General features: G+C 37.4%; 1 protein-coding gene across 1 annotated transcript in view; it reads left to right on the top strand.

The window, feature by feature from the left end:
- FAM188B (family with sequence similarity 188, member B) overlaps positions 1–17,784 on the top strand; it is a gene marked incomplete at its 5' end in the record, with an annotated part of 44,920 nt that overhangs the window by 20,949 nt on the left and 6,187 nt on the right. The window contains 3 exons of the mRNA XM_010185925.1: positions 3,292–3,355; positions 4,918–5,079; positions 15,376–15,556. Coding sequence (XP_010184227.1) covers positions 3,292–3,355; positions 4,918–5,079; positions 15,376–15,556 — 407 coding nt within the window. The remainder of the gene's footprint in view (positions 1–3,291; positions 3,356–4,917; positions 5,080–15,375; positions 15,557–17,784) is intronic.

Genomic DNA, 17,784 nt, shown 5'->3' with positions numbered 1-17,784 from the left:
AGCATGAAAACATGAAAAAATATGTATAATTCACACCAGATGTATTTTGTTGATTTCTGTCATGACGAGATTTCTCCAGTTGCTATAAAGTAGATACTCACTCTGAAGCCACCTTACACATCTTTTGGTTTTGCCACATAATCGTATCCATTTTATGTGATAATAATGTGAGAAAAAAGTTTAAGATTAGTACAAATTTAGTAAAGGATGTAGACGTGTTATTTAGGTTTTGTGAGCATATAAAAATACATCCACATTTTGTCAAGACAGCAAAAAAGCTGGACTAAGCAAATCCAGCACTGCTGAATGGAGAATTCAGTGAATCAGAGGTGTCAGGACAAATACTGAAATACAGCAAAAGTTGAAATGACGCATTAGGCAGTCTGTTGTTCTGAGTGTATTTGCTGCTGCCTATCTTTCTTCTCATCAGGCTGCTTCTGCCATAGCAGAAGCCACAGCTTCACTCGCTCCGTAGAGGATTCAAACTCTCTCCTCCCTGGTTTCAGTACAGACGTAAGATGTAATTTACTTCACACACAGCACAACTGAAAATAAAAACCCAGCTGGGAGATCTTACAGAGTGATCTGAAATTTAGCAGTTCACACTGACAACTTTTTGACTATGTATCAACTCAGGAAATTATTTCTGCTGGACACTGCACTTCAACATATTTGAATACATGCTTAATTTTAATTTTTTGTCTTCTAAAAATCAGTATCTTGCTCTTTGATTGAATATTTTCCACAAACTTTACAGTATTATCAGGTAAGGCAAACACCACCGTTCTGCACCAGCAGTCAGCATACTCCTAGCTCACTCTCCAGTTAGAATTATGTACTACCGTGACACTGGGAAATACTGATAATACAGTATGAACATTAACACTGTGCTCTTTGGTAGTGTCTTTTTACTGACCTGGGCTTCTGTCAAAGCAGCATGCAGAGCATTGGGCTGTAAATTAAGGAGGAGAGATTCAGTAGAGCCAAGCCTTTAACTCATTGTCTGATGATGACTGGGATAATTAAAAGTCTCCTGGCTTAAAATTAATGAGGCTTTTTGGTTTAAAGTGATATAAAAATTATAAATGGAAAATTCCATGCAGGGACAAAATAGTATCGGTAGTAATGATTTTTTTCATGAAGTCTGTTTTGACATCTGATAGACAAGACACCAGAAGGAACAAATGTTTCAGATTTGCCTGTCATCAATGAATGTCTTCACAGCCCGGCAGTAACAAAACACACTGTTATCATTACCTGATATTTTCACAAAGCATGAAGTGAACTTGCACTTAAAAGCTGGTGCCTTTTGTTATAACACAATAAATACACCTGCACAGAAGCTGGTAGGTATGAATAATAATCTTAAAACCATTTAGAGTAGGTGCAAATCTCGTAGCTATAAGCCTGATGTTTTTTTTCCTCATTAGCAGAGATGATTTGAAAGGCAGATGTTCTTCTTCTTGAAGATCTGAGATACACCTCTCAACTCCCATATTGTTTGTACCTACAGATGAAATTAGAACTTCCTCCTATTGTCTTTGTCATATGTCCCATCGTCCCTAACTGACGCATATTGTATAGTCTACCCGTTTCAAACAAGGCTACGGCGTTTTCAAGATGAAACTGTTTCTAAAACTAAAAAATGGCTGAAATCCAAAGATTGTTATCGCCTCATCCATTCCTTGCAATGTCGCATGAGAGCATTTTCCCTATCACAGGCACACTTTCCGTGGTCTTGTCTTTGATTTCACACTCGCAAGAGATGTTATTGTGGCACTTTGTTATGAATGAGACTAACTTGTAAATTATCTTTAAAATGCATTTTTTAAAAAGGGAATTGTCATTCAATGGCTATGAGTTGATTTGGATGATGTTAAGCCTCATTAGCGCTGAAAATCTTATATCTATTACGTTCTGATTTTGGCATTCAAAGAAACCCCATGAGAAAATAATTATGTAAAGTTTGGGATGAAGACAGGGAATGTCCAAGCATTTTACTTAAGAAATCAGTTTTTTAACAGAACGTATAGAGAAATGTTGAAGGGAAATTACTAGCTAGCTCTACTCTATCCTCATAATTCAACTCTTACTTTATAACAAAGAAAGTATTTTCATTTTTTTTTGTAATTATGTTAATTGCAAGGAAAAAATGAATATTTGGGTGCGTAGAAGTCCTTACAAGTCCAGTGAGAGTGAGAAGGCCAGATGTATGAGGAATAACTCAGTTTTAATTGATGATCACTCAGGCATTCTCTCTACCTTTGTAACAATACCAAAATTAGGAAGTAGAGAAAACAATTGAGATTGACGTATTTTATACTGAAGGGAAATAGCTTTTTTATGAACCATAGAATTAATTTGTGGAGTTTATTACCGTAGCTATCCCACAATATAGTATGCTGGTTTTTTTCAAAACTAGATTAGACATTTATTTATGTATAAAATAATGTTTGCAGTTACTTTATTTCTGCAGGATAAAAATGGTCACAGTTACAAACTTTATTTTTTAGGCCATCAACCAATCACTAATTTAATAATTCCAGGAGTTATGGGAGAGGGAACTTCGTTTGGGGAGATACTACTCCATAATTATCAATAATGCAGTTTCACAGACTTTTCACTTTGATGTCATAAAATAGAAGGGACCACACAGCAGTATTAGAAAAAGAACTAGAGTCTTATTTTTCTTCTTCTTCTTTTCATGGTAAATATAGTGTATGGATTATATAATTTTCAGTTTGCAGGTATATTCCAAGTACTGATGATAAGAATAACAAATACCTGTATTTGTGAGAACATCTTATGAGTACAGAAATAGGTTTCCCAGATAGGTTGTGAAGTCTACCTCCTTAGAGATATTAAAAAAAACCATCATGGTCTGGGGCAACTGGCTTTAGGGGGCTCTGTTTGAACAGAGGGGGTTGAACAAAATGACCTCCAAAGGTCCTTTCTAACCTCAGACTTTCAGTGATTCTGTAATTCTGTAAAACAAGTAGGCCAATAGTGCTAATTTCTAAAGTTCTAACTATTCTTTGTGATAATGGCTTCTTTTCTTCTCTACGGCTGTTTTCTTTAGTCTAGCTCTAACCAACTTGTGCTTGCCGCAGGTTTAGTTCATTTACACACTTTTTTTCAGCCATGTAAAAAATCACCTTGAAAGGTTTCCAAAATGTAGAGCTATATTTATGGTTGGGAAACAGTTTGGGGTTTTCTTTCCTATTTAGAGACAAGTCTAATGAAAAGAATAAATTGTATTGAAATTTAGTTATATTCTCCACTCTTTTTCAGGGTGCGCAATGATTTTGATGTGCTTACAAACCGACTGATTGGCAGCCATGGCTATTGCACTCAGGTAAGTTAAGTCTTGGGGATGTCATACACCTCTGCATGCAGAGCTGTGAATCAACCTCTGGAAAGAGGTGGCATTTCTTATTTTAAGTTCTTTATTGTTTTCCTTTTTCCCCATAATGCCAAGCACCTTCACTATGTGTTTCAAAGACACGTGGTACTTGAAAATAAGCTGTCTGAATTGGTGTCTGACATTTAGGACCATGACTTTATGTAGTCTAAATTCCAGCTAGAGCCCTGTACCAAATGTCTCCCACTGGCTCTAGGCCTGCAGGTGCTTCCACTCAGTTAGAAACGCTTTGCTTTGGACACGTAGCTAGAACATAGATCCCAAATTTTTGGGCCATGGATTCCCTCAAAGCTAGACATGGGCAGTTGTATGGTCTGAATATGGTCCCCAGCTATTAAATGTACTGCCATTTTGGCTGCAAAAGACAAGCTTCATGTTCTTCTCTTGCACTGTTGCTAGAGGACTTTTATACTGTGGTTATGTGGTGATCCCTCAGGAATGTGGTGGAACATTACTGGTGGATTAGAAGTCCTAAAAACATCACTAAAAACCTATAAACTTTAGGGAGTCCTTCAGGAGAAACATGGGGCTATAAATATATGCAGCATTTTTAAAATCATACATCAAGTCCAAACTGGCAATACCAGTGTTATTCATGTCTCTGAGCATGGTAATTTTGACTATTTTTTCTGGAAACTTTCTTCTTATTATTTTCCCTCATGTTTCTTGACATATGTTATTTATTAATAGTTAGCTGGTTCATTGCTGTACCACAGTCTGCTGCTAGATATTGTTATGTGCTGTTACATCCTAGCTGGCCCTTGTGGGATCTTCTGCTAAGCAAAATGTCTGGTGTCTCTGTTCCTTTATGCGCACTTGCATGCACACACACCCACCTTCTCACATGTATTTAGCCTCTCACACACCTGTACTTCAGTTGGAAAGGAAATCATCACCAATCTGCTATAGTAAGTATGAGTATATTAAATATATGGACCAGATGTGAAGCCATATGAGTGGATGTCTTACTGAATGAGACTTAAGTTCATCCAGAAATAATCAGTGAGAAAAAATCTTGTAACAAATCTTGTCCAACATACAAAATACATCAATAAACACTTGCAGAAATATCAGATAGTACATTATGGGCTTTTAATTTATATCATTCATGCTCTAGCATTCATTGCAGAGAAGAAGGGACACTAAAATGTTTTATTTTTTTTTATTAAAAAACCCAACATTAATATGAGAAGGTTGAAAGTTGAATTTAAGAGTAAATTGATGATCGGCAGTTTGCCTCTGGAAAGATGAACATTGAAAACTCCATTAATATTTCCTCATTTTACTTTAGGAGTAGACTTTCCTTAAAATACTGGAAAAAAACTATAAGCAATGCTAATTCTACCCCTAAACTTAAAGCCACCATATAAATTAAGGGTCTGGTACATGTATAACTTGATCAATCCTGCATCAGTCTTGTACTGATGTCTGGAAGAGACAAGATGTCTAACCACTGCTTTTTGCTCTTTGTTTGTTTGTTAACGTGTCACAAACAGGAATTGGTGAACTTACTTTTGACTGGTAAAGCTGTGTCCAATGTTTTCAACAATGTGATAGAGCTGGACTCTGGAAATGGAAATATCACCATTTTGAAAGGTGTCACAAGCCGCAGTGACATTGGTTTGCTGTCTCTCTTCGAGCACTACGATGTTTGTCAGGTATGCTTTCCATTCTTCTGATTTTAATTAAAAATCAATTACATTTAAAATGGCTTGGAGTGAATGTAACAGTGAAGAAATTACGGCCTTGAATCAGTTGGTCACTCAGAGACATCAAAGAAGTGACAGCCATTAATTTACCTCTGGAAAAACTTGTATAAGGATTTTGTGGTTCTCCATCAACAGACATTGTCATCAAAATGGACATCTTTCCTAAAGACATGTTCTATCTTAAGCAGACAATCTTGTGTTTGATTCAATATTATCTGAAATTCTCTGGCTTGTGTTAGATGCTGGGTTAGATAACTGTAATGGTCCCATCTAGATTTGCAGTCAGTGCCTCTACAAATATTTGAAAGTGATCAGCAAAGAATTTGTTTGTACTGATCTAATATAAATGTGTGACTGGAAACAAAGCTTGATTTTAACTGTTTCTCATATGTCTGAAGTCAGTCACATTTTCCTACTACTGGCAAATTAGAGTTTGTGTTATTTTTAATTAACACGATGCTTTACATTATTTGCAAGATTATAATAAAGCTTAAATTCAGTCAAGACAGCATATCAGTGTATCCAAATCAGATTAACTCAGAACGAACTAGATAAAAATAAATTAGCTTCTGTGTCTAGTTCAAGCTCCTTGTCCTTTTCTATAAAAATGTAACACTTAAAACCTCAAAAAATGGTTATGCACCACTGTAGCATTTTTTCCATTCTCTACTGAGGAAAATGAGTTCTGAGTAGCAAAATGGTAAGTGAGGTCAGTGCAGGTAAGAGCTATTTTTTTTCTCATCTGCCCTCTGAAAACAAAATAAAAAGTTACCCAGAGAATCAGACGCCATCTTCCACTTATTCTGCAAATTATGTGGTGGAGGGGGTCTGATTCTACTACTGTGCTCTTGCATGGGAGCTGATCTTTTGTCCAAGCCAGAGACTGTCAATCAGTTACAGTAATGCCAGTAGAAGACGTAGTTTCCTTTTATTTCAGTCTACGCTAGTTAGGCGTCTGATGCAAACTGTCTTGCTTTTTATTAAGAACATCTGCGAGTGCTCTGCATTTCAGTTCCTACGTCTCAGCAATGCCTACCTGAGGACTAGGACAAAAATCAGCTTCTGGTGGACTTTGGCCTCAAGTCTGGGGAGTCTCCAGGGGGAGCGGATTCTGCTTTCTGTTACAAAGATATAAGTTTAGAACAATTTAGGAAAAAATAAATGTCACCGCTGGTTTGCAGTAGTGGAACTGAGAATAGCATTTACCTCTAAGTCTTTCAAACTGACTCTTTTCTTCCTCTCGGTGTTTCGGTAAGTGCATCCAATTACATTGTGGCTGTGAGGATGGTAACTGAAACCAGTAATGGAAAAGGACAGTCATTTTTCGTTGAGTTTTTTTTTACTATTTCCAGGAGTAAGAAAATCCTGAGCGTGATATATGGTGAATCATAGATGTTAGAGTTGGAAAACTCCCTTTAGGTCATATCCAGCCAACCTCTCAGGGGAAAAATCAGGATATTTTTATGTCCTTTTATATAGTAGGCTTTCTTTTAAAAATCTGTATCCATGAAGTTCCTGCCTTTTTGTTTAGATGGCCATTTAATGTTCGATTGTAGTGCATCTAACTGTGATTTACCTTTTTTCTCACATCTCTATTTTAAAATATGAGGAAGGGCAAACACAGAATTGTAGGTACCTGCAAATGTGAAGATTTTAGTATCTACTACACAGCTTGTGCTTTGGATGTACTAATATTAAATCTGACTGTTCATTTGCTTAATTTCCTCTGATTATCATTCTTTCTTCTAATCCAGTGTGCCCCCTAAACAATTCATCCCCATCCGCTAGACATTTGCAAGCTGATGTAACAGTTCCTCCCTTTTTCATCAGTACATCCTGTCCAAAGCTTATTTTTATTGCCCTAGACTTCTTCCAACTTAACCAATGCATTTAGGAAAAGATATTCAAGATTCCCAACTAGATGCTGTAAAACCACATAGGGAAACATTTCTATACCAGTGTCTAAATGTGGAGTATTTGTGTATAATCCACAATTTTCTTGGCATGTCCTCTGAGCTGAAAATATCACGAGGGCATGAGAACTGAATTAATCCTTCTGTCAAAATTCAACAGTAGCAAATCAAAACAAAATGATCAGTCCCTTTTTCCCCAGTGATTGCCTGAAGAATCCCTCTGTTGCCAATCCAGTAATGCCTTTCAATGGATCATGCCAAATGTGTTATCTTTGCTGATTGGAAAAGTGTGTACTTCATGTAATTTGTCTGGAATTGTTAATGTCTAATCATTACTCTTATTCCTAACATAATCACCATACTCAGTTTATTTTTTGATAATGTAATTACTTGTTGCAAATTTTTTCACCATGACAGATGGATTCATTCAATCTAGTTCATATGCAAACATTTAGTTTCATAGTGAGATTCCATGTTTTAATACAAAAAAGCTAGCTGTCCAGTTCTGTTACTTTTTGGTAGGCAAGTTACACATCTTTGGATTTCTTTCCTTTGTGCTAAGTCCATATTTAAGCTATATTAATTCTACCTGATCTTACACATTTAACTAAGACACTTAAATTAAGATTTTAGGTTTCCAGGATTTCATTAGGGCTCTTAAAGCAACAGAAACAGTTCCAAAAGCCGGTCAGCTCACATAAAACTGGTGCAGGTTTTCCTCTGTTCGCTGGGCTGCAGCAAGCAGCAGTTCAGCCGTATTCTCAGGGAAGCTGAGTTGTTTCTGCAGCAGGAACAAGACCTCAGAGTAGGGGGTGAGGCACAGAAGTGGGCAGGGCCAGTTATAGGAGTCATGATTGAGAAAGTCCCTGCCTTTGGGTCAGTCTTTGGCCTGAATGCTGCATTAAAGTTACAGGTGAAAAGACACTGAATGATGAAATGCTCTTTTCAAAACTTATTGTGATGTTAAAAGTAGAAACAGATGGAAACAGAGGCTCCTTATATTTATACCAGATCGTCTAAGAGACTAATAGTGACTAAAGAGAAAAATAATCTGCATTCTCATCCGCAGAATTTAAGATACTAGTGTTATCACGACTATAATTAATGAAAATAATAATAAAAATAACAATAATAATATCTAGCATTTATGTCTCTTTTCCTGTGAATAGGTCTGTGCTTCACAAAAGAGGCAAATTTCGTTACAGTTTTACAGGGGGGGATAACAGATAAACAAAGGTCAAAGTGCTGATCCCAAGAAGTTATCCAGTAAGGTAGTGGCTGAAGTGGGAGAACAGGCCTTCTGAATCTCTCGTTCTAAAGTTAGTGTGATATTGGATGATGAATTCAGCCATCCTTCTGAAATGCTTTTTGAAACCACTTCAGGTATGTGCTGTTGTACGTGAAGTAATGGAAGTATGCAAGGTTACTTGTGTCTTTTGAACCTTGACTCTGATTCTTCTTTGTCTTCGCTGATTCTTTCCTGCTTTTAACCTGTTTTGCTATGAAGTTAAAGCTCCTGTCATCTAATCTTCCAAACTTACCCTACTCTGATTCTTTACAATGTCCAAGTCTCCGCCTCAGCTGTCAGCATTCCATGAGACTGATGCTTTTTAGTTTTTACATTTCTGCAAATGAAGAAAGAACATGGCATTGACAAAGAAGTTATGCTCATTTTCCTTTTCAAAAAGAGAGTGAGAAACATAAATAAACAGAATTTATTCATTAAAATTCCACAGATGGGAAATATTATCTTTGGTCCTTTTGATGAAACCAGCACACTCTGTGCTATAGCAAGACTTACTTGAATTATTAAATTCAGCACACATGCTCTGTCTTCTGGCACCTCACCTGTTTATTTGCCCCGTGGAACGTCCTTCCTATAACCTTCTTCACTGGGAAATATGTCTGCTAAACAGGCACCTTTCTCAGTCAGTTGGACTGGATTCAAGCCAGGTCACTGGTGGGGTTGTGGCGGGGGGAGAGGTTTAGAAAGAGGGTTTTGACCATCTCGTTTAAGAAAACAACAACAAAAATCTGCATGTGCAAAATGGAAACTGATGGTTGGTTTTAATTTTCCACTTCGGTAATGGGTATGCGGTAGATATTGTGCTGCATAGATGCATTTGGCAAGGGACCCTGCTATTTAAGTAAGATATTTCTGAGTGCCACTCTGGGCAAAAACATGTGATAGATACACATTTGACTGAAACAAGGCTGACAAAGCATTGGCCATTTAAAATGTCTGTTCTTCATTCCTTGTTTTTGCATCTCCCTCTCTAGCTTGCAACTGAAATTGTCCTCCTGCTTATCCATGGACAGTTGTTTTCCCAGAGGCCAGTCACTGTTGCTGGGATATTGGCATTTATTTCTTGTCCACGTTCTCCGAATTAAATAGATTCACTGAGTTTTTATTTAAGACAATAAGAATAACAAACCCCTCAGGCCCTGAAGATGATCAGGGGGCTGGGTCACTTCCCCTGTGAGGCCAGGCTGACAGAGTTGGTGGTGTCAACCTGAGAAGGCTCCAAGAAGATCTTATAGTGGCCTTACAGTACTTAAAGGGGGCCTACAGGAAAGATGGGGAGGGACTATTTATCAGGGAGTGTAGTGATAGGCCAAGGCATAACGGTTTTAAACTGAAAGAGGGTAGATTTATGTTAGATATTAGGGAGAAATTCTTTACTGTAAGGCTGATGAGACTCTGGCCCAGGTTGCCAAGAGAAGCTGTGGATGCCTCCTCCCTGGCAGTGCCCAAGGCCCGGTTGGATGGGGCTTTGAGCAGCCTGGGCTGGTGGGAGGTGTCCCTGCCCATGGCAGGGGAATTGGAACCAGATGGTCTTTAAGGTCTCTTCCAACTCAAACCACTCTATGAGTCTATGTTTAAAAAAGTTCTGCATGCTTTGCAAATGGACAAAGCAAAAGTGATAAGTCAAATATTTTCCACATGCCCCTCTAGATTATAAACACCTGCACTTGGTTCTGGATTTATTCCATCTAACTTTAGGTCCTTTAATGGGCTGAAAAAAATGCTTCAGGTAAGAGTCCAGCTGTCTCCTTTTATAGCTGGTGAAGAGGAGGGTCTAAATATCTGACAATACCCATCTGTTCCTGGTTTGATTTTGCAGACAGCCAAAGCCTAGGGGCCAATCTAAGTCAGAGGTCCTAGAAATAGATTCTGAAGAATTAAGTGGACTGAATCTTGACCTAGCTTTGTCATTGCACCAAAGTAACTTACTGAGATGAATTATAAACTCCTTCACATGTATTGAGGAAATGGCAAAGTGCTGAGGTCAGTGTGAGGGTATGAATCTCCCTCAACATTTCTTCACTTGATGGGACATACCAGAAAAGCAGCAGAACGGAATAAGGATAAAGAAAAGATCCTGAGGCTACCTGGCACCCTGAGGTCTATTTGCCTTGCTATGACTGCTGTCTTTTATGTTGTAGCAGTATAAGAGAACTTCAGTCAAAAGCTGGTGCTTTCCAGGAGTCTTTTCTTTGGTTTGGTAGTCCTGGGCTCGAACACACATCTCTTTCTATTCTTCTTCATTAAGATTTCCTTTTCTACAACAAAAAAAATTCAAGGCTGCAGAGAAATTATCTAGGGCTCCCACGTAGCAGTAGTGTTTTCTACTACAATTTATAAATATCTGGCTAAAAACTCTTCAATTTCTGCCTAACCTGGTGTTGTCATTAAATTGTGCATAATCTGAATGTCAGATCTTGTGAACATTAATTTTATTATTCTTACTCTGATTGATATCATGTACATATCAGTGGTAGTAAGCTTACCCCCACTGTATACCTTAACTATATGCAAATATTATGGCAATGTGGCTTACCTGGTGTTTTAATAATGCTGGTGGAATAGGTGCACTGAGACAGTGGCGTTCTTGATCACCCAAGGGCTATTGCACGGGTATCTGTTTTTACACCATTGATACATCAATCTTAATACTCTTTAATATTAATTCAGTAAAGGTCATTGCAATTGCAGGGAGAAAACATTGACAGAAAAAAACATGGCCTGTAACTGTGAAAGCTTTGTGTAATTATCATTTTGTCTATCAGTCCTATTGGATTCAGTACAACTAGAAATTATTCAATTTGACAGAACCCAGACCTTTGTGGAATCACGTGGGTCTCAGTACTGCACCATATGATTACTTTGGAAAATAAGCATCTACAACAGTTGTACTCAGGCAAACAAACATAAAGCAAGAAATGACTGAATATAATTTTAATTTAAAAAAAAATCAAGTCCAACAAGCAAGGAACTGAAATTATGTTAAATGATAACAAAACTCCTGGAGAAAAATGCCATCACATGAGACACAGCCAATGATCCCCCTTGGTTTTAATATTATGTCTTCATCTTCAAATCATAGCCACTGTATAGGAATGGTAACATAATGCTCATTTCAATTCAAAGAAAATTGTGTGATGGAGTCCAAGCAACACAGGATCTAGGTTATATTCCTTGTTTGTTTCTTTTGGTATACACACAGTGAAAGATGGCCTTGTGAATGAGCAAATAAAATCGGAATGGTGAAGTACCATACACTCATTCTGGCAGATATATTGGAATAATTCTCCAGTAATAAATATTTGTCTGTAGATTTAATTTCAGCATTGTGTGAATACACATTGAAGTCATATGTGGAAAAAGACCACCCGTGGTGTTGAAAGTGAGCCCTTTGAAGGTGCTTGCCTTTGAAAAGTTGACATTTGCCAAAGATGAGAATTGTGTCCCTGAAATTTATGAGCATTCTTAAGGGATTTGTAAGGGAGAAGATTAAGGTTAGTGAAGTCTCCATAGGAATTGAAAACATGCCGTATGAGAAGACACCTAATTCATTCCCCCTCTTTTTTTTTTTCCTGAAAAAGATTGATGAGCATGTTTTAAAACAAATACTTTAATAGTATTTCATTATTACTTTTTCATGCATTATGATACTGCAAAAGCCATTAGCAATAATAATGATGTTTAATAAATAAATTCAAGCCACATATCCCTGATTTACCTTTGGAAGTCAGAGCCAGCATTACATAGAGCAGTGTACAGCGGCTGGAAAGAAAGGCCCCATTCTCTGCTAAGCAGTTTTTGGATGAGTCACACTCTGAGTTTGAAGGGTTTCCTGAAGAGTCAGAACATTGGGTGTTCATGCTTGTTCTTCCCTCTCCTGCTTCAAGGTCCTGTATATTCCAGGATCACTTCCACCACCCAACCAGGCCAAGCAACTGAAGAAGCACTCACCACTCACCAGCTGGACCAGTTAAATGAGGGCATACTTTTAGTCATCTCAACAATTGAAGAAGTGGGGAAAGTGTCCTCACATGGAGGATTGTCCTTACTTTGCCAGTAGCATGGTTCCATATTATAATTTCTAGAAAAAAATCAAGACATGCTTTGGGGAATGCTGTGGGAGAGGGAAGTTCCTTACAAGAAGTCTAGAAGAAGTAACATGTCTCAGGATATGAAGGAATTTTAGCCTTATGGATAAAATACATTGCACGCAGCTTTACCTTAAAGCTGGAGTGTAGGAGTAACCTGAGGTATCTGAAGAGCCAGAAGCCCCTGGAAGGTGAGTGACGGTGGGACAAAGTGCTCAGTGGTTTTGGGAGAAGCAAACCTGCAGTGATCAGCCGACCGCTGGAACACAACTTGATGTCAAAGGCATCAGCTGCTCCTCAACTAGTAGAGTTGGTGTAACTGAAATGAAGACTTCTCCCTTTTCATGGGAGATGAGAATTTGAGCTGCAATGTTTTTATACTCCCCTTACTGTCTTAAAGTTCATGCCGTTGCCGTCTTCTGCAAGCACTGTAATTGAAAGCTCTACATATTTGGAAAGTGTTCCTACAGACTTTACTCATCTGAACAGTTTGTCCTGACTTCAGTAGGACTGTTCATGTGAGTAAGAACTGGAATGGATCTGTGCTTTGAAACAGTTCTGTATCTCTCTAATCTTGTTTTGTCAGATTTTGTTTGATGAAGCTTGGAAGTTACGTTAGCAGACGTGTAGGAAGAACACATTTTTAGGAGAAGACTGGCTGTTCCTTTTTGGCTTTGATTTATCTGCATACTAAAATATGCATGTTTGTGAGACTGAATCTTTTCATCCGCATTCCTCCAATTTGCCATCTTTTGTTGCATCTGCGTGTTTCCCTTCTTGATAACTCTTGTTATGAGTATTTTTTTAAGTTTGTAAAAAAATTCTGTACTTTTCAGCCAAGAATTTATGTAAAGAACAAAACTGTTGTACAAAAGGCTGTTTAAAATAGAAATTAGCGAAGTAATGAGTCAGGGAACAGTTACTTAATTAGCTAGAGACTTGTTATTTAACATCAAAAGAAGTTCTCATTGAGGAAGATAGTTGATTTTGTACTCATAGAACACTTCAGGTATAAATTCTAAATCTCAGTAATAAAAAATCCACACATTTCTTACCACTTAAATTACTGTTTAGGCTTTTAATAAGAACAGTATATATGTTGACTTCTGAATTTTAGCAGTAGTTTGGATGACTTTTGCACATGTGTGCCCAGGATGAAGAATTGAGGGCTGTACTGTAGAAGCTGTATTTACGACTCTATATCTAGAAAACACATACGAGGATTTTTCTGTTAAAAGCCTTCCAGTTTCCACTAGCACCCACTGCTTATGCTGAAGCGTGATGTAAATCCTGTAGTGGTAAAGGTAGCAATAATCAGAGATGATTTCTGTAGAATTTCTTGTATCCGTACATATAGATTTCCTTTATCACTTTCCATATAGCTATGCACACCTCTTCAAAACTTCCTGAACCTCTGAACTAGCACAGTTTATCTGATCCTTGTGTCTGTATTATGGAGACAGAAACTGGTCTTATATTTCTGTGCACATGTATTTGCATATTTGCACATTTGGCTGCCTTTCCTTCTTTTGCAGATTGGTAGCATACCAGCAGTGCGACATTTGTTAAGCAAAGGCTACATAAACTTGGGGATAAAATAAAGATGGTTATACACAACATTTTGCACAGTCGTGATTCTGTCTACTATAAGAATAATAAGCAGAGCTGTAGTCAGAAACACTACACCTAAAGCAAAACGTTTTATTTTGGATTTTAGTTTTCCTGAGCAATTTATCCAAGATACAAAACTGAACAATTCAAGGGCAGGGCCGGGGGGAAACCAGTATTATTTTGAACCTTGAATACAGCTTTCACTGATAGGAATGTAGCTAATAACGTATATCTGTTGTAGCTAAATATTATAATCCCGGCTGGATTAAATAAGTTTTCTTTGTTTCATTAAGCAATCTAATCACTATTTTTATTCTATTATTTACTACTGAAGAGGTTAAAATCCGTGACTGATACTGCTGCTCTAAAACAGCAGCGTGCTGTAGGATGATGGTGTCTGTGTCAGAACAAATCAGTGCGAGGTGAATAAAAATACTACAAGATACTCACTGACCTCAGGGAATGTGAGAAACTTCCATGACTCATTTTATATCAGCATATATTAAGTTTCAAAACCGTAGATACAATTCCCATCGTATTAAAGTACATATATTTCTTCCTCAATACTTAAATTCCGTGTTAAATAATAGATATGAACCTAAATATTCATAAAACTAGCCTCAATCTTTTAATTGTTAAAGATCCTTAAAGACGATGGGGTGAAGCAGCAGAAAAAACTGATTGACCTGTTAAATGGGTACATATATAGATAAAAGCAATTACTCAAAAATTCAAAGAAAAGCTGTAGTAGCCCACATTTTAAATAGCTGGTAGATTTAAGAATAATACTTCAAATCAGTAATGAGTATGAAAATAATTTATATGCAGTTTCACACAGAATATTTAAGATATTTCAAATTTATAATCCAATAAAAGATTTTAGGCTCAAATTAGTTACCCACATGGGGTGTCTCATGTCATCTGAGATCTATGATCTTGCCTGGCTTCCAGCTACTGTTCTATGAGAGCATGGTCTTCTATTGATCTCATGAAGTATTCCTGACCTAAACTCACTGTGTTTTTATGGCTATTGGAGAGGAGAGGGTTTCTTTTGGTTCTGATCATCTGGGATATGGTCTTTTTGCTGTAAGGATACTACAGCTGGATTTCATTGCCTGCCTATAACACAAGGCCAGATACTTGCTTTATATATTCCATGATTCACCAGAGATATCCTGGTCTGCTTCATCAGCAATATACAATAAGCCTTCATTAATGTTTGTAGACTATAATAAAAAAGTGATCTTACACATCTCATGTTTTCCACAATGAATCATTTCTCCCACTACCCCCCATGATGTTCTAATCTTTTGTATCTTTCTTTTAGGTTGGTTGTTACTTGAAGACCCCAAAGTACCCGATTTGGTTGGTATGCAGTGAAAGCCACTTCAGTGTGCTTTTTTGTTTGGAAAGGGATTTACTGGGTGACTGGAAAACAGAACGGAGATTTGATCTGTATTACTATGATGGCTTGGCCAACCAGGAAGAAGAAATACGGTTAACAGTCGGTATGTAAATATCAGTAATTTTGCATTTCATCTCTGGTGGTGGCAACAGCATCACATCAGAATGGAGAATCCAGTAATACCAACAATGATGGTCATGGACTTTAAGGATTATTTGTGTGACTGTTTCCTGATCTCCATGATTAGTTTTGGTGATTAATTGGAAATTAGAATTCACAAGGAAATTTTGAGGTTAAGGGTTAAAAGTGAGTGCGTGCAACTTTATTCAGACATGTAAATCTTTCAATGACACCGATTTTCAAGGAACAGATTGTAATCTGGCCTATTCATGGTCCCAGTGCTATGAACCATATTTAACTATTCCCATTCTCCTCCACATCTTCTCACATCGTTTCTACAGGCAGAAAGTGCAAGTCTCCTGTTCCTCAACCATACAAGCCTGTAGTAGAATGAACAGAGCGGGTGATGAAGTTATTTCAGAAGATGGCAGTAATCTGCTAAAAAAGCCTAATCTCTTACCTGCTTGTAAGCATACCTGGAAACACAAGCATGCAAAAGATCTTCTGACTTGATGCACTCATACTTTCATACTGCCAAATTACACAGCTCCTTTTAAAGTAATTACACATTTCTCCAACTGTAAGGCATTTGGTCAAGAAGCATTCTGACACTTAGAAAGCTCTTACTGCCATATTAAGATATTCTTGACCACTGAATTCCTCTTTGCTAGTAATATCTTCCTTATCTTTTATCCTTCAACATGTTTATACAATCTAATCAAATTCTTTCTCAGTCTCAAGGAGCCACTCTGTTGTAGTCCACTCTTAAAAAGATAAGCTGTCTGTATTCTTAGTTTGCACCTACATTCTGGTTCTTGGACAGGTTGAGTTATACATGGGTGTTGTATGTTCTAATTGAGCCCATGTGGCAAAGCTGTTTTCATGGTGGGAGTGCTGGGGGCTTTAGCATCTCACAAGATTCGGAAGTGAATTCAGTTGTCTTTCTGCCTGGTATTTATCCTCTTATTTTAATTAAAATCCCTGTCATTCTATTGTAGTGATCACTTTATATATTACCTTAAAAAACTGCTTAACCTTTACAGGACTGTAGTTGCCAACTGGTTCCCACACAGTCTGTCCCAGATCAAAGATTCTTTGTTAGTGATGCAGATGATATAGTTCAGCCTAGGACCAGAGAGATCAAGATGTAATTTTTCTATTGTGTTGTACTATGTAACATACAGTCCAAAGCAGGTGTCCTTATGTCTTTTCATCACTAATAAATCAAGAATGTTTCCAAAATAAAGAGCTACGAAGCACTCTGAGATCCCTGGATAAGAGAGTGCTCAGAGTTTATGTAATATTTTCTCTTTACTGTTCAACCTCTCATGGCATATCTGTATATTTCTCCTTAGGCATTAAACTTGCATTGAGAGGTAGATAACTTTTTGTAGTGGTTACAGCCTCTTCAAGGGATGTATCCTAGTAAATCTTCTGTGCAATTCTGCAAAAGGCTGTAAAATGCAAATAATTTTCTTATTCCAGGGAAATGCTTTCGTAGTTCTGACTGAACAGTAATGCTTTGCTAGGTCTGGAGAAAAACTGAAATTACTTTACATCCAAAAGGTAACATTGATCATACATCCAAACCCTGCATACAGTATCAGATGGATGTAGCAGAATGGTAAGTATTGCTGGTGTTTCCATTGTGGAAAAATCAAGGCTGTGTTACCCAGAGATGCAACATGAGGTCCTGGGTGCTGCACAGTCACATCTCACGTGCTGGTTAGCAAACTTGTTTGCTTTTCACTAGCAAGGACGTGAATTCCTTGAAATGGGATTCTTGTTTATAATTAGGAAGATTACAATCAAGGTCACATTTCAGGAAATCTTGAAGAAATTACTCTGGGCAAGAAAGGCAAAAAAGCCAGAAAGAACGAGTAGAATGATATTTTGGGGCTAATTGCCACTTTATATTGAGAATTTGCCCTGCTTCTCATACTTATAACCATTTGCCAAAACATAGGCAAGAATATGAAGTTCCTTTGTAAAAGCTGACAATGCCTGCTAGTGAGTTCAACATCCTATCCTATATAGACAAACATTCTTCAATCTTTTCTGTTGGGGTAGAAATTTCTGATAGGCAGAGAAGGAGAACAAGCTGGTATATCTAAATTAATAACCCTCTGCATTTTGCTCATCTTCTTTTGTCTGTTATTTAGGGACTGAGTGAAGATTCTGGGATTTTTGTCATATATCACAGAGAGCACT

Source organism: Mesitornis unicolor, unplaced genomic scaffold, assembly GCF_000695765.1.
Source record: "Mesitornis unicolor isolate BGI_N332 unplaced genomic scaffold, ASM69576v1 scaffold14686, whole genome shotgun sequence".
NCBI lineage: Eukaryota > Metazoa > Chordata > Aves > Mesitornithiformes > Mesitornithidae > Mesitornis > Mesitornis unicolor.
This window is presented reverse-complemented; position numbering and strand designations above follow the sequence as displayed.